We start from the raw sequence: 24,672 nt of genomic DNA on the forward strand, positions 1-24,672 counted from the left end.
ATTTGTAACTTTCCATTTATATTTATTGCAAACTTATTACCAAGTTGCTCAATAATTTTTCCTATTTTATTTAATTGGCTTTCTATCTTATTTAACCTTTAATCTATTAAATTTCTATCCATGATGTTGATGATTTCTTGTTTTTAATTTATCTTGGTCTTCAATGCTGAAGTTTTTGATCAATTGTTTGACTTGATCAAATTCTTTATTCATTTGATCTCCTAATTTTTTTATTTGCTTTATATTTTCATTATTAAAACTTTTAATCTAAATATTTCATTTGCACTTTCTATATCATTTATAGATAAGTTAGGGTTTTCTAATTTATTTAATAAATATAGAGAAATCCAAATTAACTTATTATTTCCCTACATATCTGAATCATTTACTAAATCAAACAGTTAAAATCTTTTAAAGGTCAATCCTCTAGCTCTATAACTAGAAGGTGAAAACCTATTAGTTTCTATGTTTTGAGAAATTATTAGATGTTCTGCTAATTTATCTATTGTACCATCTTTCTAATAATTCATTAGATTTAATATGATATTTATAATATATGATATTTCTTATATCCTTTGAATATCGTTCTCCTCTAATCCTTTATGTATAAGATAGAGTTTATACATAAATAAATATTTTTGTCCAATTAACATATTATAAAAAAGATAGTTTTTACACTTGATCTTGTTATTATTCCAATTATATTCATCTCTTTGTTTAATAGATAATTGTCTATTATGGTCTATCACAAGATCTTCGACATATAATCATCAACATAATTGATATTCCATTGTTTCTATGAAAAATTATCTCTAGAAGTTTCTTTTCTAATTCTACTTAGTAGAATAGGATCTATGTTTAAACTTTCATTTCTTATTAGTATGAGTTCTCCAACTCTAAATTCATGAACACGTGGTAGATACAATTGTTCTAACTGCTTAATATCTAAATCATTTTTATTCAAAGAGTAATATTGTCTATGATTAGTTATATTATCCTTGATTGTTTTATTATCTATCATTAGATAATTATTTATAAAATAGACGATTGTTTCATCGATTTTTATCTTTTGATTTTAAAATAATTAGGTATGTGTCTTGTTACATTAATAGTACATATTGATATAGTTCACATTCGGACTAACCATCAAAATATATGTCACCGATTTTTTGTTGATATACTTTGATATTTTGAAATCTTCTAAACCAAAAACTTGGCTCTCATTCTATTTTTACGGAACAACTAACCCAAGATTCACAACAGAGGGTATAAATGGTCAAATGTTAATATTTATGAATTTGTTGTAATTTTGTTTTATTAAAACGCACAGTATTGTGCTAATTGTGGTGAGAATGCCGTTTTGTTTTTCAATATCATCCAACTTTTGTGATTGCGCGTGGGTGGAATTACGGTGAGCATAATGATCTATCGTGGCAAAGCATAATTGGTGAAATGACTAAATCTCAACGTGGCAACACAACATAAATTGCAAAATCCCAAAACTACCCTACCGAACATCTTCTTCCCCAAAATTCCCCCAATACAGAAGAGATGCAGTAGCTTGCTCTCGCGCTTGCCGTTGGATCCAGCGAAGGGACAAAATGCCTGAATTAACATCAACACCAAAACTGATCATTTGTCTTCTTATCCTCTCTCTCTATCCTATATCTCTCAAAGCACGCCCCTTCATTCTCGTGCTCTCACAAGACGACATTAAAGATTCGGCTGCCTCTACGGACGATGAGTCGGCGGCCGACTGGGATGACTTCGGCGACTCCGAGTCCATGACCGAAGAGAACCTTGATCCTGGTTCATGGAGCCCCGTTTTTGAACCTAGCATCGATCCCGGTGCAATTAACGGAAGCTATTACATAACCATTTCGAAGATGATGTCTGCTGTTACTAACGGTGACGTAAGAGTGATGGAGGAGGCGACTTCGGAGGTTGAGTCTGCGGCTATGGAAGGTGACCCGCATGCGCGGTCGGTATTGGGGTTTTTGTACGGAATGGGGATGATGCGAGAGAGGAATAAGGGTAAGGCTTTCTTGTATCATCATTTTGCTGCTGAAGGTGGTAATATTCAGTCCAAGATGGCTGTCGCTTACACGTATTTGCGCCAAGATGTGAGTACATCAGCCGTTATTGTTGTGATTGTGAATTTTAAAAACCCTAAATCCTAGATCTTGAATTTTGTTGGATTTACTGATTATAGGGTATATACACAGATTCACAGTGTTATATTTTTAGGAAACAATATTCTTTTACTGGAAATATTTTTGTTTATTAAATATGATTTTAGTGCTAGCTAATTCGTTTATATTGTTTTTTTCATAAGTTGAAATCTGTGGAAACTATAGGGTTAGAAATGGCCACGTAGCTTAGAATCTGGTGCTGATGGTTTCATATTTTGATTTGTTGCTGCAGATGCATGACAAAGCAGTTAAATTATATGCTGAATTAGCAGAGATAGCAGTGAATAGTTTCTTGATTTCAAAAGATTCACCTGTTATTGAACCGATCAGAATTCATAATGGAGCAGAAGAGAATAAGGGTGCCTTAAGGAAGTCCAGAGGGGAGGACGATGAGGCCTTCCAGATTTTAGAGTATCAGGCGCAGAAAGGAAATGCTGGAGCGATGTATAAAATAGGGCTATTTTACTACTTTGGTTTGAGAGGATTGAGGCGTGATCGTACCAAGGCATTGATGTGGTTTTCAAAGGCTGCGGACAAGGGTGAGCCCCAGTCCATGGAATTTCTTGGTGAGATATATGCAAGAGGAGCAGGTGTTGAAAGGAACTATACTAAGGCACTTGAATGGCTTACGCATGCTGCCAGACAGCAACTTTATTCAGCTTATAATGGAATAGGGTATTTATATGTAAAGGGTTATGGAGTGGAAAAGAAAAACTATACAAAAGTAAGTTCATTTGGTTTGTTTAGTTGTATGATTTTGCTTGTAGGCAGAGGCGGATTGCTTTCTTCAAGTGCCTATTTTGGTTTAATTTTTCAAACCCATCATTGGAAATTAATATTTGGAAGTATTCTGTTAATTATTTATTTTAATCTGAGTTAAGCATTAAGAACTTTGCATTAAGTGGGTCAGTTCAAGACAATTTCTTCTTTAGCAGAGGCTGTTGCCGTACATGTTCGGATATGATAAATTCCTACTCAATGATGTCCTCCTTGCAAGTATCTTGATGTTCGTCTCCAATATTTTCTTTGTGGACTTCTTATCATTCCTCTTATGTACATTTCCTACATCTATATATATATGTATATATTCTCCAGTTAAAAATTGCTGCAGTCTTTTTTTTTTTTTTTTGGTGTTCTTTTCTGTTTGAGATTGAAATTAAAGTATTGATGTTGGTTGGAAGATTTCTGCTGCACAGGATCTTATATTATGCACTATATCTTAGATTTTAGTATCAGTAGCTGATGTGAATATATTGGAGATTGGTATGATTAAGTTCCTGATTAATTAGGGATTGACTTGAGGTGTAAAGTTTTGATGCTTTGAGCAACTTTGGTGCTGGAATTGTTGGTACAGTTTTAGAAAATGAGGACTATTTAAAAGAAGAGAAAGATAGAGTGTGAGGAATTGAGAATCTAGGGAAATCCCAGTTGTGATTCCCAAGCAATGGCACTTAGAAAGTAAGCAGTCATGCTCGAATAAAGCTTCAATTTTTTTTTTTTTTAAAAAAGCCTTGCTATTCCCTTTTTCTGTTTTCAGTGATATATATATTACACATTCTTTGCATGTTCGGTTATTTAACCTAAATTTTGATCCAAATTATGAAGTATATTTGTTTGCTGCTAATTTGTTTTACTTTATGATGGAAACCATCCCATTTTATTACAGGCAAAAGAGTACTTTGAAAAGGCAGCTGATAATGAGGAGGCTGGTGGGCATTATAACCTTGGAGTAATGTATTATAAAGGGATTGGGGTAAAGAGGGATGTAAAACTTGCATGCAAATACTTTTTAGTAGCTGCTAATGCAGGTCATCAGAAGGCATTTTACCAGTTGGCAAAGATGTTTCACACTGGTGTTGGGCTAAAGAAGAATCTCCACATGGTAAATGTATTGCTATTATGCTTTTAGTTTTTGTTTGGCCTTTATTTATGTATCATCATTATTATTATTTATAAAGCAATTGTATATCTATTCGTGAGATGTCTTGAAGGGTTGCCTAGGGCTCATGTTCTACTTTCTTTGCATACAGTTGGTTTCATATGCCTACTTTTTTATTGAACCACTTAGAAGTTCTTCAATTTTGGAAGCTAATGGCAATTGTATCTCATTTGTTTTTGCTGTAAGGTGTTTCTCAATGGTGGAATTTTGATAATAGAAAATATTGATTCTCTCTTCCTTCTAGGCCCCGTCTTCACGTGACATCGTGAAGACCATAGTTGTTGTAGGCGCATATACGTTCTATGCTAAACCTTATTATTCTTGAAATGCATGCTTGTCATTATACGAATAAATTTGAGTTTTACTTGGTTTCAGGCTACTGCATTGTACAAACTAGTTGCAGAACGAGGACCATGGAGTTCCTTATCTAGATGGGCACTTGAATCATACTTAAAAGGTGATGTGGGTAAGGCTTTCCTTTTGTATTCAAGAATGGCTGAGCTAGGCTATGAGGTAGCACAAAGTAATGCTGCCTGGATCCTTGAAAAGTATGGAGAGGGAAGCATGTGCATGGGAGAATCTGGTTTCTGTACTGATGCTGAGAGGCATCAATGTGCACACTCTTTGTGGTGGCAAGCTTCTGAACAGGGTAATGAACATGCTGCTTTGTTGATTGGGGATGCATATTACTATGGTCGGGTAAGTCTCTCAAGATGAAAGATGTCCTCGAAGTTTGGGAATCACTTTCATTGGAAACATAACTTTCTTTTCATGTTTCTTTGTTTTCCAGGGCACTCAGAGGGATTATGAGCGTGCAGCAGAGGCTTACATGCATGCAAGATCGCAATCCAATGCACAAGCCATGTTCAATCTTGGTTATATGCACGAGCATGGCCAAGGACTTCCTCTTGATCTTCATCTTGCCAAACGTTACTATGATCAAGCCCTAGAGGTTGATCCTGCAGCAAAGTTGCCTGTCACACTTGCACTCACAAGCTTGTGGATACGGAAGAACTATGCTGATAGTTTCCTGGTGATTACCTTTATTTGGTCTATTGGCTACTTTTCTTGGCATGGTTGAAAAAATTGATCTGATATCTGCATTGTGTCCTGCTCTGTTTAAAACATTTTTTCCTTAAAATAAACAAATATAAAGCAGTTTGTCCGGGCTGTATGCCCACTAATGGTAGTTCAGACACAAGCTTTTCGATCAAAACTTAAAACCATCAATTGCCTTCTGTCTTTATTGATTGTGAAAAGGAAAGGTAGTTTAATATTTTACTGCTGTTATTATAGACCTTTATGCTTTAACAGCATAAAGATGCCAAAAAGGCTTGTCCTTCCGTCTTCCTTCTATTTGAGCAAATTGATGATAAGACAACATTGAGTTTATCCTGTGTTTGTTTTTGTTGATTGAGCTTGAATTTGCTTTATTGTATTTTGATCTTGGTGCTGCATTCTTACCAGGCCCGTTTGATTGATGCATTGCCTGAAGTCTATCCAAGAGTGGAAGCGTGGGTGGAGAATGTTTTCATGGAGGAAGGAAACGTGACAATATTAACACTTTTTGTTTGTCTTCTTACTGTCCTCTATCTCCGTGAGAGGCAGCGAAGAAATGCTGTTCAAGCAGCTGGTGATGTGGCTTTGCCGAACCAGCACAATGAGCATGCTGCTGCTCCATTCAATTAATTGGTGGTGATCATAGTGTTAAGCAACTGCAAGGACGGTTTCTGCCTTGTGACTTTGAAAATGCAATGCACAGATTCGTGTGGCAATATGTTGTACAGACAGATCCTATATCTTTTAGCTTTACGTGAAATAGGTTTGTACCATAGAGAAGTAGAAAGGGGAACAAAGAAAAGGTTACATTGTTTGCACATTGCGGTAGAATTGATTGTATGATGAAATTTCGGGAAAGATTTCTGCAGATTAGTTCGTAGCATTTCGTCACCATTGGACATTGGACCTAAGACTTGTAAAATTAGGATCTTTCTTTAATCTTGAAAGCAGTACTATCAACAGCTACACTTATGCCCCCAAGAGGCCGACCAGTGAGATTCAAATTTTAATATATTAGTCTTGAAAGACACCTTTAATCCCCATGTTGCCTAAACAGCCTAGGTTTAGAAATACTTGCATCTGCCGCTCATGTCTAAAACCACCAAAACGATGGCAACAGTTGTAGGTTACCAAATCTAAGGAAAACTGTCCACTTCTTAACCTGAAATCTTGGTGTCAAAGATTCTATATTGCCTGCTTCCCCAAATATCATTTCTATCGATGTAGTACGATTTTAGGCAACACTGCACCCATGGTGGATTTCTGGGAGCATCCTTAATTTCTTGTCCATCACTTACGGCCACTCCAAGCAATTTGTTTATCTTTCTTTTCAATACATCGACAAAGGGATAACCGCCAAAAAGTTTCTCCTGTCATGGGTGAAGATTGTGAGATCAAGGAAAGTTCACAAATGTAGAATATAGAAATATCAGATTTCCAAAAAAAAAAGATAATAAAACAAAAATAGAGATGTGCGACAAGCAGATGTGTTGCATGATAGGCTTTCTGACAAAAAACTTTAGTCATGACTGATGAAATCCGTGGAGATTAAAAACATGAGCTCACCCCATCTTCTGCATACACAAAAGCATGAATTCTTGCCGTTGGATCCTCTAAGGTCAGCCTGATCCTGTAATTCCCAAGAGGAGAGCAGAAGTCCTCAGACCGCCATGGAAGTGCAGCTACAACTCGAACCACACACTTGAATTTAGCTGTTACCTGTCATCACGTATAAAGTGACATTAACATGAAGGCCCCCAAATTCTTGCAGGCACTGCATTTTGATGTGTCAGGTTGATGACTGAAATCAAATATTTTGATCCAATAGAATTTGAAAATTCAGATTCAGAACTGGAGTTTTATTTCTGTGGAGCAATCAGTTGTGTGTTTGACCAAAAAAGGCATAATTGGTATATTTGACCCAAAAAAGCATAAACGGTATCTATATAATAACTAATCCCCATTGTAGAAAGAGGCCTAACAGAAGAAGATTTATGTGACCAGTAAGTAACTTGCTAAGGAACTAAGATCTAACCATCATAGTCAGGGAGTATTGAGAGTCCAGACATTTAGAAGTTAGTTCAGGATAGCATACATATCAAACTATATTATTTGGACAAAATTATGTCTTACAACTGTGCCAATTTTTCTTTTTTGTTTCATATTTGATAAAAGACTGCCACAATACCAGTTATTCTAAAAATACGGTAAAACGATGTTTAAAAAACCTCGTTACAGTGACTACTTAACATAGACACTTTTTTTATGTTTTCTCTAATCTTTTAGGTCAAGTAATAACTTTACGCAGTATCAAATAACTATGACCAAGCGATCTAGTATTCAAATCCCATTAATTGGAAATTAATTAAACTATAATGAGTTGTCTTTATGTTTGTTATTGAGTTTATGGTTGCTGCAAGAGTCCACCTGGGAGGTTTATCCATCGTTGCCGCTCAATTCTGAACATGAATTAGAATGAAATCATCAAACATTTTAGGCTATTTGTTTTCTAAACTTAATGAAAAGTTTCAACATTTTCATCTAAGTACAAGAGGTTGATTTCATTAACCTTTTGCCGAATTTGAAAAGTTTTTCGTTTTTCTTTTCATTTTTCTTTTATATTTTCAATATATAAGACCTAATTAATCTAGTGATATAAATGAATCTATTTAGAGCACTAACCATATAAAAACTCCCACAAGAAAGTACGTTTCTCTATATATCATAATTATATAATTTTACAGTATTATTTTACAGCATAATAAAATTAAAATTTAAGCTATTATAATCTCCGTCAATAAATATTTACTTTTACAAAACAATAAAAACAGTGACTTATAATCTTCATTTGGTTAATTTAGTTTAAATTATTTCCAGATACTTTATTACCTATTTAACCAGAATCTAAGGGCACAAATGTAAAATAATTGGCTTTGAATTTTAAAAAGGAAATAACATCAATATTACAATATTTGGAAAAAATGAGCATGTCATTCATATTCAAGCATTCAGCTCTATTCAAATTTGAAACCAAATAAGATCTATTCAACGGCAATGGGTCTTGTTGAAGTGGTTTCAAGTCATGCTATTGTCTCATGTTAAATTTTGTTTAGATTATTGGATCAAAAAACTAGAGATGACCTATGGTGGGTTAAATATCGTTAGTATTATCCTTTTGGCCTTTCATTTGTTTGCATTTGACAATTATCAGCTAATGATAGGAAGAAAAACAGATATCCGAAAAAACTTGAGACCAAACTGTCATTGTTCCAAATCAGAGATTCCAAATCAGAGATTGTTCGACTATCAATTTCCCTTATATTTATAATAAATATACTTTAACACAAAATCCAATTTTCTAAAAATATAACATAAAACAATACGGCCACATAAAAATTGCCATAGGATATCTAGTGCATCTTAAAAAAGATAAAAATCAAATAATTTTGATTGTTAGCAAAATTATAGCATTTATTCAACTCTATTAATTTTATATAATAAACTGCTCCTTTGGGAGAATCACACACTAGAAATACAGGAAACAATAAGACATGCAATAGTCTATTCAGAACAAGTGTACTAATCCCAAATCCTGAGGTTTCAAAATTGAAAAAAAAAAATTTAAAAACAATGACGACAGTACAGTCATCAAAGTAGAATAATTGAAGGCATTTATGTGGAAAAGACAGAACAAAAGGTTTGCATAAGATAGGATACCTGTGAGTGGGTAAGAACATCCTTCAATGTAACAAATGGCCCATCCTCAGAATAATCAATATCTGATGGATCAATGAAAAATTATAGTTAAAATAAACATCATGATCCAGAAATTCTAAGGATAGAGATTTTATTTGCAGGAGACTAAATCGGACAAAAAACATGTAAAAAGTTCAAATAGAGAGAATCATCATCAAAAACCAATATGGTAACCTGTAACCTCAGAAGTCCAAGGAAAGCACCAGTATGGCATCCGACTATGTTCCCATGACAATCGTTCGTCATAAGACCTGAGTTATATATGTATATATTAAATGTATATTAATAATCAGTAAATCAAAGTTAAAGCATAGAATGTATATTAATAATCAGTAAATCAAAGTTAAAGCATAAAACATTCAGTACAAGACAGCCATAAGTATAATGAAGTCACTTGGAAGTCACAATAACCTTTGACGCTCCACTATGAGATTGTCGTTAGTTGGCACGTAACGCAGCCTTGTGAAGTGCGTCAACACACCAAACCATAATCCTGCATCCACTTGACAGAGTACATTTTGAAGCTTCACCCATTTACCAATTTTTAGAAGATGAAGGATATGCTTCTCAATGCCTTTGTCTATGATCACTCTCAAGATACTTCCAACTGCAGGAAATGAACATAATATATCTCTTGATAAAGGCAAAGGCTCCACTTGTAAAGGCAGCTCATGATCCATTTCATCTTCAAGCCTATAGTTCATAATTAAAAATAATTTTAAACATCCAAATTTTATTATAAACTGCCTAGCTCATGGATGACAAGAACTTACTCTGTCAAGAATACTAAGGAAATTCCAGTGAAGAGATAATTTTTCGTCAAAATTTGAAAAGATATTAAAAAATTAGAATTTAATTTGGTACACATTCGTGTTAAGCACCGCAACACAGATTATAATTGGATTCACATGATTTGAATATTGAATCTTGATAAACATTAACAATCACATCTTTGGGCAATTAACAGCAAAGGCCACGTATATTTTCTGTCGGTTAGCCCAGTTATGGACAAAGTTCAGACAATCATAAAAGTAAGCAATTATATAGACCACGAAGAGAAGTGCCTGTGCAACTTGCTGCCACGGTACAGGTAATGAAGAACAAGAAGTGATAAACTAGCATCCATCCACTCCTAAAACAAAATTTAAAACCCCAATCCATATTAGCCATAGGCTTTTCAAGACCAATCTTGCAAATAAATCCACGTTCCTTCTGTATTCTTCCACCATCTTATTTGCAGCAAGACCTACTATCAAGAACCTTTGCATCCATCTTATCTCATTTAATGAAAATCCCCACCAACCCCCCCCCCCACCCAACACAAAAAAAAAGGAAAGAAAGAAATGGTCGGGAAAATAAAAATTAAGGACATCAAGGCCATTGTGTAAGAAAGGATATGGAAGCATAAATTCCCTACGAACATAACTTTCTTGTCCTTTTTTACTTTACCATTCAAATTGATTAGGGTTAAATCTATGACCTAGATCTATCAAACTCCCGCATATGAATGTCATTTTATTTTTTTTTTAGCAAATTATTCACAGTTAAAACATCAACTGGAATTCATGTGTCATTTTATCAGAGAATCGATAACAAATATTAAAGGAAAAATAACTTATATCTACTCACTTCTTACTGATCTGGGCTGGTGGAGCATCAGTTCCATCCCAAACAAAGGCCATCCACTCACCTTTAGCAACTTCACAAATATGAAATACCTTGATAAGGAAAAGCAATGAAATTGAAAACAAACAATACTTTGAATTAGTTACATAGAAATATCGGTAAGCTTAGCATGGAAAGTCATTTGTTTCTCTCTCAAATGTATATTGACTTGGCACAGAAATTTTCCAATCAAAACCATCAGTTTGTTGACAGCAAGTCAAATGTACAAAAGGATACAAAAATGTGATTGAATTACCTTGCAAGCCATATTAATGCGCTGTCCATCCTTGATTTCTCTCAACAATAGGAACTTTTTTGAATCTATCAAGCACAAAGTTCAAAGCATTTTATGCAGATTAGAAGCACAATCTGAAATTTGGCACAGAAATACACTACAATAGGTTACAAGAAAAGTTCTAAACAAGTTTTCTTTTTTTTTCCCTTTTTAATTTTTAACCATATGTATAACAATTTCTTTACAAAGGTGGGCCAGATGTCCACATAATCAAAAAGAGAAAAAGGGGGGAAGGGAACTAATATATACAAAGCCCATCAATAGCCCCAGACATCCTTCCCCAATCCAGAAACAAGAACAATCTTTAGAACCATGCAGAAAAAAGAACAATCTTTTAAGTTCTATGTCACCGAAGCCCAAAGAGATACCAAAAGCTTAACTTTATCCTACAAAACCATCCATGTTTTCTTACTTAATTCTTTTCAAAATCTAATTGTTTCTTTCTTGCCATAACACCCAGAAAAGAGCCAAAAAGACACCACTCCAAAGAAGCATGGTGTTCTTTCCTTTTCAAAACCAAAAGTCTCCTCTGGAAGTAGGGATTGCATGAACCCAGAATTTCCCAAGAAATCTTGGCTTCTTTGCTCACTCTAACCCACAAGCTTAATGCCACATCACAATGAAGGAAAAGATAATTATGAATAACAAATTTGAAGTCACTCTTATGTAGAAAATACCACTAAGCTTGACATTTTTTGAGCTGTGACATGCTATAACAGCAAGCTGATCATGGATCAACATAAATTTATATAGCTGTTTGTCCCATCAGCAAAAGAAAATCAGATCACCCTATCAATTATATAGATAAATAAATAAACCCAAGGAGAAGTTGGGAATTGGTTGCTCCATTTTTGTCCGCTTGAGAATGACTTGTTTCACATGCAACTAGGTGCGTAATATGGAGCACATAGAGATGCCAGAACTTCTATAGCTTTTTCAATAAAAACAAGAAGTGATTAAGAAAATAAAACACAAACTGCAGATTAGAAACTTGCACAACCCAAGAGCATAAAATGCTTATCAAAATTTTCCTTCAAAAATGGTCAGGTCTAAACTTCTTAAACAAACACTTGATAAAATTGCAATCCCCTCAGTCACTAGTGCTTTCTTGTGTGGATGCGCATTTGCATCATGTTTGGATAATACACATACAGTTATTTTAATTGGGAAAATTCTATTTGTTTGGGACATCAAGAAAGCATTCAACAATCAACATTGGTGAATTCCTCAACACATCAATGTCTGCATACTTTACGAGCAAATAAACATCAACTAAGAACAATAGACACACACTACACATACATATAGACTTAAAAGGGGAAAGAAAAAACACCATCATCTGATAGCGTTTAATATAGCTTATTCTCGTTGACATTTTGACATAATAGCATTTAAACATACGTCGTAAGTTTTAATACTAATAAAATTAAAATTATTGTTCATCGACTGAAGTATTCTAGAGCATACCTTCCTTAAACTGAAAGTTAAGCAACCATTTTCTCACGGCAGCTATAATCCTCTTGTCCTGATCTCTCACGAAAAATCTAGAAGAAACTTGATAAGGGAGGAAGTCTTCACCACCTTTCCCGTCATATAAAGCAAACGATGAAAACTTTTTGTTGAAAAGTGCATATGCTTGCTTATTGTGTGCTTTCATCTGCCCAAGCATAGCTCCCAATTTTAACTTAAAATTCACTTTTTAGTGAAAATCATAAAATTTGGTATATGCATGGAAAGTTCTGTAACACGCCAATATAGCATGAAATTATGATGCACATAAGAATTCTATCTTTAAAGTGGAAAGTAAAAAGGAAAATAGAACAACTCTCCAGCCAACTTATGAGTGATTAAATCTAGAATGAATTTCTTGTTGCTCTTTCCTGCCGTGTCCAAATTGCAAATTTTTAAAAGGGGGGGGGGGGGGGGGAAGGAAAAGAAGAGAAAGAAGCATGTCTATAATAGTGTATGTTATTTGATTACAGCCTTTTAGGTACAACTTTTAAGGAGACAAAATGGAGGACTTGACAGAGATTGAAGAACAATTAAAGAGAAGGCAAGGAAGAGAGAAATAGAAGAACAGCGAAAAATTTATATGAAGAAAATCAACTCGATATTTAAACTTTATTCATATAATTTCAGGCTTAAAATAGACTAACCAAAAGGCCCTTACATCCGGTGAAAAAAATCTTTAAAGAAATAGAAACCCAATTTACCTTGAACAAGGCAATAAGCAACTGAAATCTTACCACAAAAAGGTAGATAAACATTTTTTTGAAAATGGAAATAACATAACCCCCTAAAAAGGACAAAAATAAGTAATCCTGATTCAATACTAATTCTTCCGCCTATGCTAGCAGTTCTGCATATGTCCTCAGGATAATTTACATGAGAGCTACATTGCATAGAAAAGCACAACGAAGTAGAGCCACTCCAATGGGTTTATATATTACAACAGAATACAAACTAAGAAGAGCCTACTTAGAAATAATCAAGCATGCACATGCATATACATATGTGCAAAACTTGATTCTGGGACAGAAAGATGCCAACAGACAGTGATCCACAAAGGTCATACGAAACTCCAGTTAGTGTTGGTGACATCACTTTAGGGAAAACTGGAACTAATTAAGACTTTGAGGGCACAATTCACTTATATCATTACCAAGGGAGTTTCAAAGCTTCATCACCTGAAAGCATCCACATCTTTGTCTTTAATGCAGCATATAGATTGGCATTCAACATCCACTCTTTGAGAGAATTGACATTTGGGAATAATCTTAATACATTATCTGCTTGTTTTTATATATACATACATATTTAGGGATTCAGACAAATTAAGTAAGAAAGTTTTAAGTCTCTTTTATTTTCATCTATCTACAGTCCCAAACATTTCACTTCATCATTCCCCGAAGTCAAAGCGCAAGGAAATTCACAAATCTTGATTTTTCTCATTACATGATAGTTTTCTGTTTTCCATGTAAGAAAAAAATGAACTGAATAAACTCATAACATATAAGGACATGTTCCATAAATTATCTAAATACAAACATTAATAAAAATTAACCATGAAAAGCACCATGGAAATCTAATAGTAAAGCAAGTCAGTATCACTTTATACCACGACATGAGAAAGCAGAATTATGTCCCCAACTGATACAATATATGGTAGCTTTTCCATACTCTCAGCAAAGATATTAACGGAAATCCCATCTTTCGTATGTGATTCATCTGTTACTTTTATTGTGCAAAAGCTATCTGCAAATCAAACACATGTGCTTTGTAAAAGAAAATAATATAAAAGAATTACGGATTTGGCAATCCATACTAGAGAAGGCAATTTTGTTCCCAATTGAAGTTTAAAAAGAATGATCATAAATGCGACTTACTTATCAATTAATGTTACATAGCCCACCATTGTCAAGTGCTAAGCACAGTACATTAATACACTAATTTGTTAATATGATGTCAGATAAAGAAAAACAAGGAAATTTGGTTTTACTAAAATTGATTGGTATTACTTTTAATACAATTCAAGTTTTGTTTCTTTAAAATAATTAACTAATTAATAAAAAATGGCTGTTTGGTACAACTATTCTAAAAATGTTTTGGCAGGTCGAGCTTTTGTTTAAATTATACATTGGAAACGGTTAGCAAAAGCCTATTGACTGTTTCAAAATCAATCATAGAAAGGATGTGATTTAGGACAAGCAAGCAAAATTATAGTATATTGCTAGCTTGGCCTGCGTCATGATGTTTCTGAGTGGTTTTCAATTTTTGTAACCAGCAGATAAACAACTTCTCAAAAAAGCTCCTTTGACCATTTCATAAGTCATATAAAGAAACATGGTAAATATGGTTAGGATCATAAACCATACTGTTTAAAAACAACCAAATTTCCCACAATAAGCAACTCCCATCAACATGCATCCTACTGAAATAAGGTAAAATCTTTCTCAATAAATGTCTACATCACAGCCAATCCACCACGAGCAAATATCCAATTATATCATATGAGGCTATCGGTTACATGAGAGGCTTCTAGCACTTCTTATTTTCTTGTAACAACATGATAAAAATAATCCGGGTTGATGAACCAAATAGCAATTGCCAGCAACAGGCTGACAATAGAGATCCAATATTAATTATCATACTTCTAATTTAATGGGCGATTCCAGCATTTAAAAGTTCTTTGCTTCAGAAGATCGTTGTGCCTTCGGGAGTGGTGAAAAAGCTGTGTGCTATGGAAATGTGCAATTCTCACAACTCTTTGATTTGGCATGAAAGAAACAGAAGGATCTTTGAAGATTTTAAGCAAGTTAACAAGTTGCTGTCGGATAGAGTGCGGCTAACAGCCCAACTTTCGGCTTCTATTATTAAGAAATTTCAATATTCTTCTTTCTTCTTCATACTATCTAAATTCTGGAAGGGGTCTAGGGTTTTGCTTTATTACATAAGCAATATAAACTAAGAGGGCAAAAAAAAAAAAAAAAAAAAAATATAGTTAAAAGAAAATCAACATCTGAATTCCCAGTTTCTAGATACTCCAATTCTGTAGTGAAAGCCAATTTGAAAACAAGATGCTTGGTGAGCAAAGAGACAAGCTTCAAAATTTTTTAAATCATATATATAGAACAAACAAATTTAGACTCCATTGCTTCAAATGCCACCAATACTCAACTTGTTTGGATTCCAGGGCCATATTAACTCGATCTGAATGAAACTAAAGCTACCCAATCAAAACAAATACAATAAGACAAAAGATTTAAGCAACTGGCTCAGCACGTACACCTTACAGGAAGAATAATCATTCTACTACCAAACGAACAATTAGTAGCAGCCGTAAGTCCGGCCTTTTTGTCATCATTGCCAGCCAACATTTTCAATTTTAAATTAAAATAAATTACTTGAGAGTGAACTAATTATCTAATAGCGAGCGAGAGAGGGCGAATCAAGTCAATTACCAGTGCCCTTGCTTTGCTTAGGAGAACCAACCTCCAGAATAACGCCGACAAAACTCACTTTTTGGTTTATTGAGAGAATGGCATCTTTTATCTTAAGAAACCGATAGTCCTCTCCGTTATAATCCATCTTCAGGGTTCTGGCGGTGATTGCAAAGAAAGTGAGAGAGAGAGGTGTTTTTATTTATATATGACAAAATGATTTCACTTCGCATACATTTTCAAAATGGCAACATGAAAAAAAAAATAAAAAAAAACCTATAGAACTGAGATAAATAGGCCCAGTTCTCTATGATCGATTATATTTATTCAGGGTTCAGTTATGGTACCACATTAGTACCATACCACAGCTGAATTTAGTCATTGAATCCAATTATGATGACTATTGTGAATTGGATTCAATAACTGAATTTAACTCTAGTATAGTACTATTGTGGTATCATAATTTTACTTTATTTATTTAATACAATATTTTATTATAAAAAAAGTTAGTTGGTTATTTATAAATCCAAACTTTATTATAAAAAGAGTTAATTGGTTATTTATAAATCCAAAATTATATATAAATAACAAACTAAATTATATTTATTTTAGAATTTATTTTAACTTAAAATAAATTAAAATATCCAAATAATAAATTTATTTATTTATTTTTTGGATATAAATAATAAATAAATTATCTATTTCGTATAAAAAAATTAAATTATTTATTAATAGGTGGATATAATAAATATAGAAACTAATAAATAATATCTAAAGAATTAGATAAATAAAAAACTTTAAGAATAGTGGGCGATTTATGGTTCATTCTCGGGTCTGGTCAAGAACCAAACTGAATCGTAATCGGTCCGAATTATATGAATTGAAGTCGAGCCAAAGTTTAGAACCAGAGCAAACAATTTCAGTTCAGTTCAGTTCGGTTTCAGTTCGGTTTGACAAACATTATGACTGAAATCGAATCAATTATCATAATATACATTCCAGTACATTCCTCATTACAATCTCATATTCATTTGCGAACAAGACACCGAGATATGACAAACCCAAAATTCATTTTAGCACCATAAATTTTTTTAATTTCATTTCGTCTCATTGATACTTAATTTAGAGAGAGTGAGAGTGAGCGTGAGAGAGAGGGGGCCTGGCGGCTGCTGTTGTGCTAGATAATTAATTTAGAGAGAGTGAGAGTGAGCGTGAGAGAGAGGGGGCCTGGCGGCTGCTGTTGTGCTAGCCGGCTGCTGCGTCTGTCGGTCTGCGTGAGAGAGAGAGAGAGAGAGAGGGTACGCATTCGGTTAATTTTTTTAAATTAAAATTTCCTGAACCGAACGGTTTAAGCATTCGGTTAGCCACCAAACATAAATTGTTCAGTGCAAGGCTGCATGCAAATTGAAACCGAACCGAGCTAAATAATTTTGATTTGGTTCGGTTTTTACCTGTTAAACCGAACCGACCGAACTAAAAAATTTTGATTTAGCTCTTTTCGGCAAAAATCAAACCAAACGCCCGGCCCTACCCACCGACTCAAATCTTGTTTATAATTGAAGTGTTATAACTTTTAAACTATAGCTACTATAGAAAAAAGTTATAACTATAAAACAAAAATTAATAGTATATAATAAATATAAACTTTAAATACGCATAAGCCTACCACATATTCAATTTCTGTTTAGAATTAAGATACTATAACTTTTAAATTACAGCTGTTGTAGAAAAAAATTATAATTATAAAACAAAAGTTAATAGTATATAGTAAATATAAAATTTAAATAATAATTTTGACAAAATTATTAAAGATATAATAAATTTTTCATCATACAAGTGAAAAATTATATCAATATAATTTACAAGTTACAGTAGTTAGTGTTTACCAAACACTGCTACCCAATCTCAATCCCAAATGGACTCTCAAGCTTGTTTGGATTCCAAAGCCATAAACTTAACTCGACTTAATGAAGTTAAAGTTACCCAATCAAAATAAATAAAATAAGACATAAAGGGTGTGTTTGGTACATTATATTGTATTACATTATATTGTATTATTTTAATACAGCTGTATTATATTATGTTGTATTGTATGAGCACTGTATTATAATAATGCTATGTAATGTTTGGTGTTATCCTGTATTATTTTAACTTTTAATTATACTATATTTGGTGCTGCTTTGCATTGCATTATTTTTTTGGTAATTATAAAATTTTATTTTTGAAAAATAAATTTTTACTTTTTGATAACTTTGCCAAATTTTTTTTTTGTCAAAAATATTTTAATAAAAATATTTACTACTAAATTCCATGGTATCAATCTTCTATTAAATTATACTTTTCGGCAATATATCCTATGAAATAAAAATCCAAGTGAATAAAATAGATAACTCAAAAAAAATCCCAACACATATAATTAAAACATATAGGTAAAAAAAAGTCATAATAAATATAATTAACACAAAGGTTGCACATATTATACTTAGTCACAACATAAAAGGAGTTGCATTCTTGAAAAGAGTTGCTCTATCTCATATATCAAATCAAGGTCAATAATTTTGCATACATAAAGACGGATATAACTTTCATTCAATCCTTAGATAGTGTGTATTCTTTCCCAGCTATCCAAATCCAAATGCCAGTTTAGTTTTTACCACTGCTCATCTTCCCTGATTGGTATTAAAAAGTGTGCATTTAATAAAAATAAAATTAATAGTTTTTTACTTAAAGTGTTAATTAATACGCTCATAATTTATAAATTGTATGAATGCTCTCATAATAAATTTTTATCTTAAATTAATTCACAATATATTAATTTTATATTATAAATATATTTCAATAATAAAGAGGAGTTGGAACTGGAAGCGGGAACAAAAAAAAATTGCTGAAGCCATTTGGAAGCATTATCGAAGATATGTAATTAAAAATAAAAAAATAATTAAAAAAAAAAGAAAGTGGGCAATCATGTTGGTAATGGTCAGGAGGCCATCACGCCACCTGACCATCACCCATGATTTGCTTGTTTGTTTGTTTGATAATAATAAGAAACAATAATAGAATAAAAGAAGTTGAAGCTGAAGATTGCCTATAAATAGGAGAAGCTTTTGCTGAGGGAAGGGGGAGCTGAGAGGGGAGACGAGAGAACGAAGTTGAGGAATTGTTTCTTTTTCTTTTTTTTTTCTTATTTTGTTGTGTAATCAATTTCTTTGTAATATGTTTCAAAAGTTTATCAAATAAAAAGAATGTTTTGTTTTCTTTCAATATGAATGACTAATTTTATTAAGCTAAGCTAAAGGGTGAAGCTCAAGATTTCAAATTATTAAATTTATTACCTTCTCAAGTGAGTTTTAAGTTTTTTTTTTCTTTTCTAGTTATTTTTATGTCATGTTAATTCATAGATTTTCTTTGATCTATATGATATTTTGACATAATATCAACACATTAATACAGTTGTGGCACATTATGTACTTTATTTCATATTTATCCATACACATAGTTAGTCAAGATTTAAATGATATAATAGTTAACTAGTAAAAGTTGCGCAAAATATAAAAAATGATAAAGTATTAAAATTATAGTTTGAATACTGAGAGTGGATCCCGTAACCTTAGTATAATTTTAAATTAATTCTTAGTAATTTCTTTTCCCGCAATTAATTTTCTTTATTTAACAAATTGACTACTAGATTTTAAATTATCTGTGGTTCGACCATGGACTCACCGGATTATATTATAACTAGACACTCTTATACTTAAGAGTAATAACACTTTTGAGTCATGTCACTCCCAATCAAGAATTTCTTCTATTACTTGTCCAAGAAGAAATATGCTATCAAATGGACAAGAAAAGAACCACAACTACATCATTTCTAAGCAATGTACAGAATAAATTGACTTATGTACCAAGCTTGGCCTAACATGCATGTATGTTATGCAAAATATTGCATCAAAATGCAAAAATGTGGTTGCATATGTGGAAATTTAACCACATAGGCAGAATAGGTGCAATTTTATTAAGTTGGATGGAATACCGCATTAGTTATATAACCAGATGTAACGAGATGCTAAGATTGGCAATATATTAAAGCTCTTCGTTGATGACTTTTAGCCTTTTTTTTATCTTCACCACATCATCATTCAACTTCGAGTTTTGCTCATATGGCATTTCATCATTAGTATTAGGATATATGAGAGATTTAATAGTGAATCAATCCCAAAAACAACAATGCTTCACCTCACAATGCTTCACCTCACAATGCTTCCATCTAGATGACTAAAACATTGCATTAAGATTTTGCAATGTAGTTGACACCTTAGCCACTACCTGCATGCCACACTTGCAATATTTTGGCTGGCATTTCACTTTTTCATATAGCAGAATTGGAATTCTCAAATGAATTTGAAGTGTTAAGTGTGTGATGGATTAACAATTTGTTAATGTGCTGCTGATTTTTTGTTGCAAATGAGTAACAAATTGGTTGAATTTGAAGTGATTGTTAGGTGTGTGATGGATCAATGATCTATAAATGTGCTGCTAATATTTTGTTATAAATTAATAGCAAATTGGTTGAATGCCGCAAACTATTTGTGTTGGTGCATTTTAGGTGATTATATAGCCTAAAAATGTAACTGTTATTGGCTCTAATAGTTACATTCTGGTTTGATTCACTTTTAGGGCAAATCTAGTATTTTTACCTTATTTTGAGTTTTAAGAGTAAAATCATCAATTTACTATAATTTTCCTAACTTTCAAATAGTAGCTAATAATTTAGCGGACACAAGACATATTTTATCAACTTGGGATGAATGACTGATACATATTGAAAGTGTGCTAGTACGTTTGATAAAAGGATTTAATGATTACATTGATAATTTCCCTTTGTAATATTATTCACCAAAAAAAAAAATTATGCTCTCAAAAGTTGGTGACTGATGAATAATTTTAAATATAAACAAAAACGCTGCAAAATATAAAATTTATCTGTGATACTTTTCAGCTTTATCAACGAAAAGAAAAATGAACTGGTAGTGTCGTTAAGGTGCACCAAATTTAAAACCTTACCACTAATATAAATAATTAGTACAGATCGAGTAAGGATCAATCCCACAGAGACTATGCTAGTTATATTTATTATTAACTCTAAGCAAGATTTGAAATAAAATAATAGTAGTAATAATAAGAGTAATAATAATATAAATTAATCTAACTAAAGAAAATGCCAATTATAAATAAAAAGAGGGTTTATGAATTTTTAACTAAATAGTAAGAAGTAAAGAAATTAAAACTACGAACAAGAATTTAATAAAAACTCTAAGTAAAGGAGAAAGAAATAATAATGATGAAAACTTTGGTTAAAGGATCATTCGCCACCACCAAACATGCACATAATATATCAATTCTATCATTAATTTATATTAAAACTATCAATCATAGACAACAATAAGCTCTGTTAGTCTCAATCTTTCCTTAGTGTGTCATTAGGCAAAATAAGCTCTTCACCTAATCTCTAACCATTAAATAATTTAAAACAAGCTCTTTAAATTTAAGATCATGGAAGTATTAAACAGAGAACGATATTAGGTTGATCTAGGCAATAAACACGCAAGCTCGGATTATTTAACCTAGGTTATGTTCTTCAATTGAAATCACTAATTCCAACATGCTACTAATGATTAAAATATCAAGACAATTACGGATCAAGAATTTTAATCTATCAATAAAATTTATTCAAGTCCTATCTAATTGGCCACTCAAATAAAACAAGAATAAATCAGGAACATTAATTATAGAAGAACATAAACAATCTCAATTAAATAAATTGAATGATAGAATTTAAATTTAATTGCATAGCATGTTTAGGGTTTTGAATTCACCTTCAACCAAATAAAAATCTAGCCTAACATAATTGAATTGGGAATAAGAGAATTGACAAAACCAATCATGGAGATTAATTCAAGCGGCTGCCTTTGTTTTATTTTAATTAAGTATTTTATGTATTTTAGGGGCATCATAGTCATTTCACAATAAAAAAGAGATCAGACGGCAAAACAGACATCACTTTTTAACTCAGGACGGTCGAAAACCTTAGGAGGAGCATAAAAGGAAAAATGACACTGTTCACATGTATGGTACTATTCACGTGTACGATATTGTCTACGTTACTGTTCACGACACTGTTCACATAGACGGATCAATGACGTGGCATTGATTGATGAGGTGTCACGATTTTTTTGGACTAAAATTCTTATGTATTGTTGATGGTGACGTGGCAGCATATCAGTAGACCAAAAATCTCGCGTACGGTACATGCATCACACATGATTATTTTCAACCAAACCGTGTTACTGTTCAACCCGGGTCAAACCGTGTTACTGTTCAACCCGGGTCAAACCGTGTTACTGTTCATCCACGTGGTCAAACCGCGTACTGTTGACTGATGACGTGACGCAATCTTGAGCGTCCAAACTGTTTTTAATTCGATGGCCATGATTTACTCCATGTATCTATAAAAGGGGGTCTTCCCCCCCTAATTTGATATCTCTGAATCCATTTTTGGGATCCATTTGCTGTAATTCCTTCTCCATCTTGTATTTTCTATGTATTTTTATAAATTCTCATTTTGCCCCTAGTTCAATTATGAGTGACTAATTTTCTTTCAAGTTTGAGTTGAAGGTGAAGTCTCAACATGTGTTATGGGCTTTATTTGGTAAATTTACTTTCTCTTTCCCTCTAATTTTTGTGGATGTTTTGACTTCTCGTCGACAAATAATACTATTCTTGTCTATTACCGTCTTGGTTTCACCGGCCCCCTAGTACAAGGTTATTATTATTTGGCACGATAAGCCCTTAGCACCATAATAATTAGAGTGTGGTTCATGAGGTGTGGATTCCCCCCTCATGATTTAATTGGTATTAATAAGGAATATTTAGCCCATGATGCATGTTGATACGGATCCAGATACCCAAGTACGTTATCTCAATAGATTTCTTTTCAATTTATTCTCGCCATTTCAATTCCAATTTTAGAATTTATTCTCGCCATTTCAATTCCAATTTTAAGATAATCTAAATCACTTTCACCACAAATCCAACCACCCTCATACAAAATTAATTCTACATATAATTAAAATCCACCTCCTCGTGGGATCAATACTCGTCTCCATTAATCTATTCTACAATAGATTCGTGCACTTGCGAGTTCAATAAAATTTGCACAACAAGTTTTTGGCGCCGTTGCCGGAGAGGTAAGTTATTTTAATTTGTAAAATTAATTTTTTGTGAATAATTTCTTTTATTTGTTTTCTTGTATTTGTTTTATTATTAAAAAAAGGAAAAAAAAGTGAATCTACATTTAAAGGTTAGTATTTCTTTTCTTTTTCTATTCTTTAAAATTCTATAATTTAATTTTTAATTTATTTTTCTTTGTAATTTTTTTTGTTTATCTTATTAATTTATTTTTAGTTAATTTATTTCACGTATTTATTTTTGTGTATTTTTATAGTAATGTTGTAATAGCGCAATAAGGTTAGTATCGTAATTTCTCCCTCTTCTTTATTTTTATTTGTTTTGTTTCCATCTTTATTTTTATTTTATTTTCTTTGCATGCATGGTCGTAGGTCATTATTTCCTAATCTTAAACCTATAGACCTTGAGCTTGAGAAAACACTGCGCACACACAAGCACGTTAAAAATAAATTTGAAATGGATTTACAAGCACCACAGGAGAGACCATTTAAGGACTACTTCAGTCCTTTAGCTAATTTGAGCACATCATGCATAAGATATTCAAATGTAGCTGCTAGAAGTTTTGAATTAAAACCTAGTGTGCTAAATTGTCTCCCCACATTTTATGGCCTAGAAAATGAGGACCCATATAATCATTTGAATGATTTTCATGCTATTGTCAAACATTTAAATATGAGAATTTTTCAGATGATGATGTAAAACTTAGACTATTCTCATTTTCTTTAAAGGATAGAGCTCGTTCATGGCTTAATACATTGTCTGTCAATAGCATTACATCATGGGAACAAATGGTAACAAATTTTTGAATAAATATTTCCCAGTACATAAAACCAATGCTATTCGCAGGAAAATATCAGAGTTTACCCAGAAAGATGACGAGTAGTTTTTCGAAACATGGGAGCGATTCAATGGGCTACTCTTGAAGTGTCCACATCATGGGTACGAGAAATGGCACCAATGCCAATACTTTTTGGAGGGATTATTGCCGAATGTGCAAGAATGGCTAATGGCAACAAGTGGAGGAGAGCTAATGTCAAAATGTACATAAGAGATTTGAGAATTCTTCCAGCGACAAGCGGATAATTCCCAACAACGGAGTCGATCACTCAGGAATACTAAAAGAATTAAGGGAGTAAATGAGGTTCACATTGGCGACTCGAGTTCAGAAATTAAAGAAGTCAAAACGATAATTGAAGGTCTCTCTCGACAAATAGCATCGTTATCGACAGCTAAATCAACAGAGCCACATGACCATGACTCATACTCAGATCAAGCCAATGCCATAGGTGTAATGAGAAAACCATCAAATTACAACCCATACTCCAACACATATAATCCTGCATGGAGAGACCACCCCAATTTTTCATGGTCTTAAGGATTCCAACAGAATAGACCAGCAGCTCCAGCTCCATCAATGCAACAAATTTCTCAAATTCATCAAGCCTCTCAGCCCCTATTTAGACCATACAATCAGAACCAGAACTACTCTCAACCCAGACCATGGAAGGATGCATTCTAGAATTTCAAGAATGTTACTCACTCCACGATTGAGCAACAAAATTACACTATTGATGGACTACG

General features: G+C 32.8%; 2 protein-coding genes and 2 non-coding genes across 7 annotated transcripts; 1 reads left to right on the forward strand and 3 right to left on the reverse strand.

The window, feature by feature from the left end:
• Positions 1–1,432: 1,432 nt before the first annotated feature.
• Positions 1,433–6,058, forward strand: LOC18056054 (ERAD-associated E3 ubiquitin-protein ligase component HRD3A). The gene is made up of 6 exons (XM_006451541.2): positions 1,433–2,123; positions 2,425–2,916; positions 3,859–4,074; positions 4,507–4,830; positions 4,922–5,164; positions 5,599–6,058. The coding sequence occupies exons 1-6, from the start codon at positions 1,602–1,604 to the stop codon at positions 5,818–5,820; spliced, it is 2,019 nt and encodes a 672-aa protein (XP_006451604.1). The 5' UTR covers positions 1,433–1,601; the 3' UTR covers positions 5,821–6,058.
• A 115-nt stretch (positions 6,059–6,173) lies between these two features.
• LOC18056055 (protection of telomeres protein 1b) lies at positions 6,174–16,106 on the reverse strand. Of its 4 annotated transcripts, XM_006451543.2 has the most exons (10): positions 15,868–16,106; positions 14,025–14,161; positions 12,374–12,563; positions 10,868–10,932; positions 10,576–10,664; positions 9,358–9,639; positions 9,121–9,197; positions 8,908–8,969; positions 6,757–6,909; positions 6,174–6,560 (listed from the first exon to the last, which is right to left on the reverse strand). In XM_006451543.2, exons 1-10 carry the CDS (start codon positions 15,992–15,994, stop codon positions 6,348–6,350), a joined length of 1,395 nt encoding a protein of 464 aa, XP_006451606.1. In that variant the 5' UTR covers positions 15,995–16,106; the 3' UTR covers positions 6,174–6,347. The 4 variants fall into 4 exon arrangements, with proteins under 4 accessions (XP_006451606.1, XP_024048088.1, XP_024048087.1 ...); XM_024192320.1 differs by lacking the exon at positions 14,025–14,161 and having other exon boundaries at positions 9,358–9,553; positions 10,576–10,645; positions 12,374–12,487; XM_024192319.1 differs by lacking the exon at positions 14,025–14,161 and having other exon boundaries at positions 12,374–12,487.
• LOC112096010 lies at positions 15,677–15,775 on the reverse strand. Its single transcript, XR_002904170.1, has one exon. It is a non-coding gene; the product is annotated as a small nucleolar RNA snoR113 (small nucleolar RNA).
• Positions 16,107–23,929: 7,823 nt separating the features above from the next.
• Positions 23,930–24,033, reverse strand: LOC112096045. The gene has a single exon (XR_002904203.1). It is a non-coding gene; the product is annotated as a small nucleolar RNA R71 (small nucleolar RNA).
• Positions 24,034–24,672: the final 639 nt, after the last annotated feature.

This window comes from Citrus clementina, unplaced genomic scaffold (assembly GCF_000493195.1).
Source record: "Citrus clementina cultivar Clemenules unplaced genomic scaffold, Citrus_clementina_v1.0 scaffold_1, whole genome shotgun sequence".
NCBI classification, from domain to species: domain Eukaryota; kingdom Viridiplantae; phylum Streptophyta; class Magnoliopsida; order Sapindales; family Rutaceae; genus Citrus; species Citrus x clementina.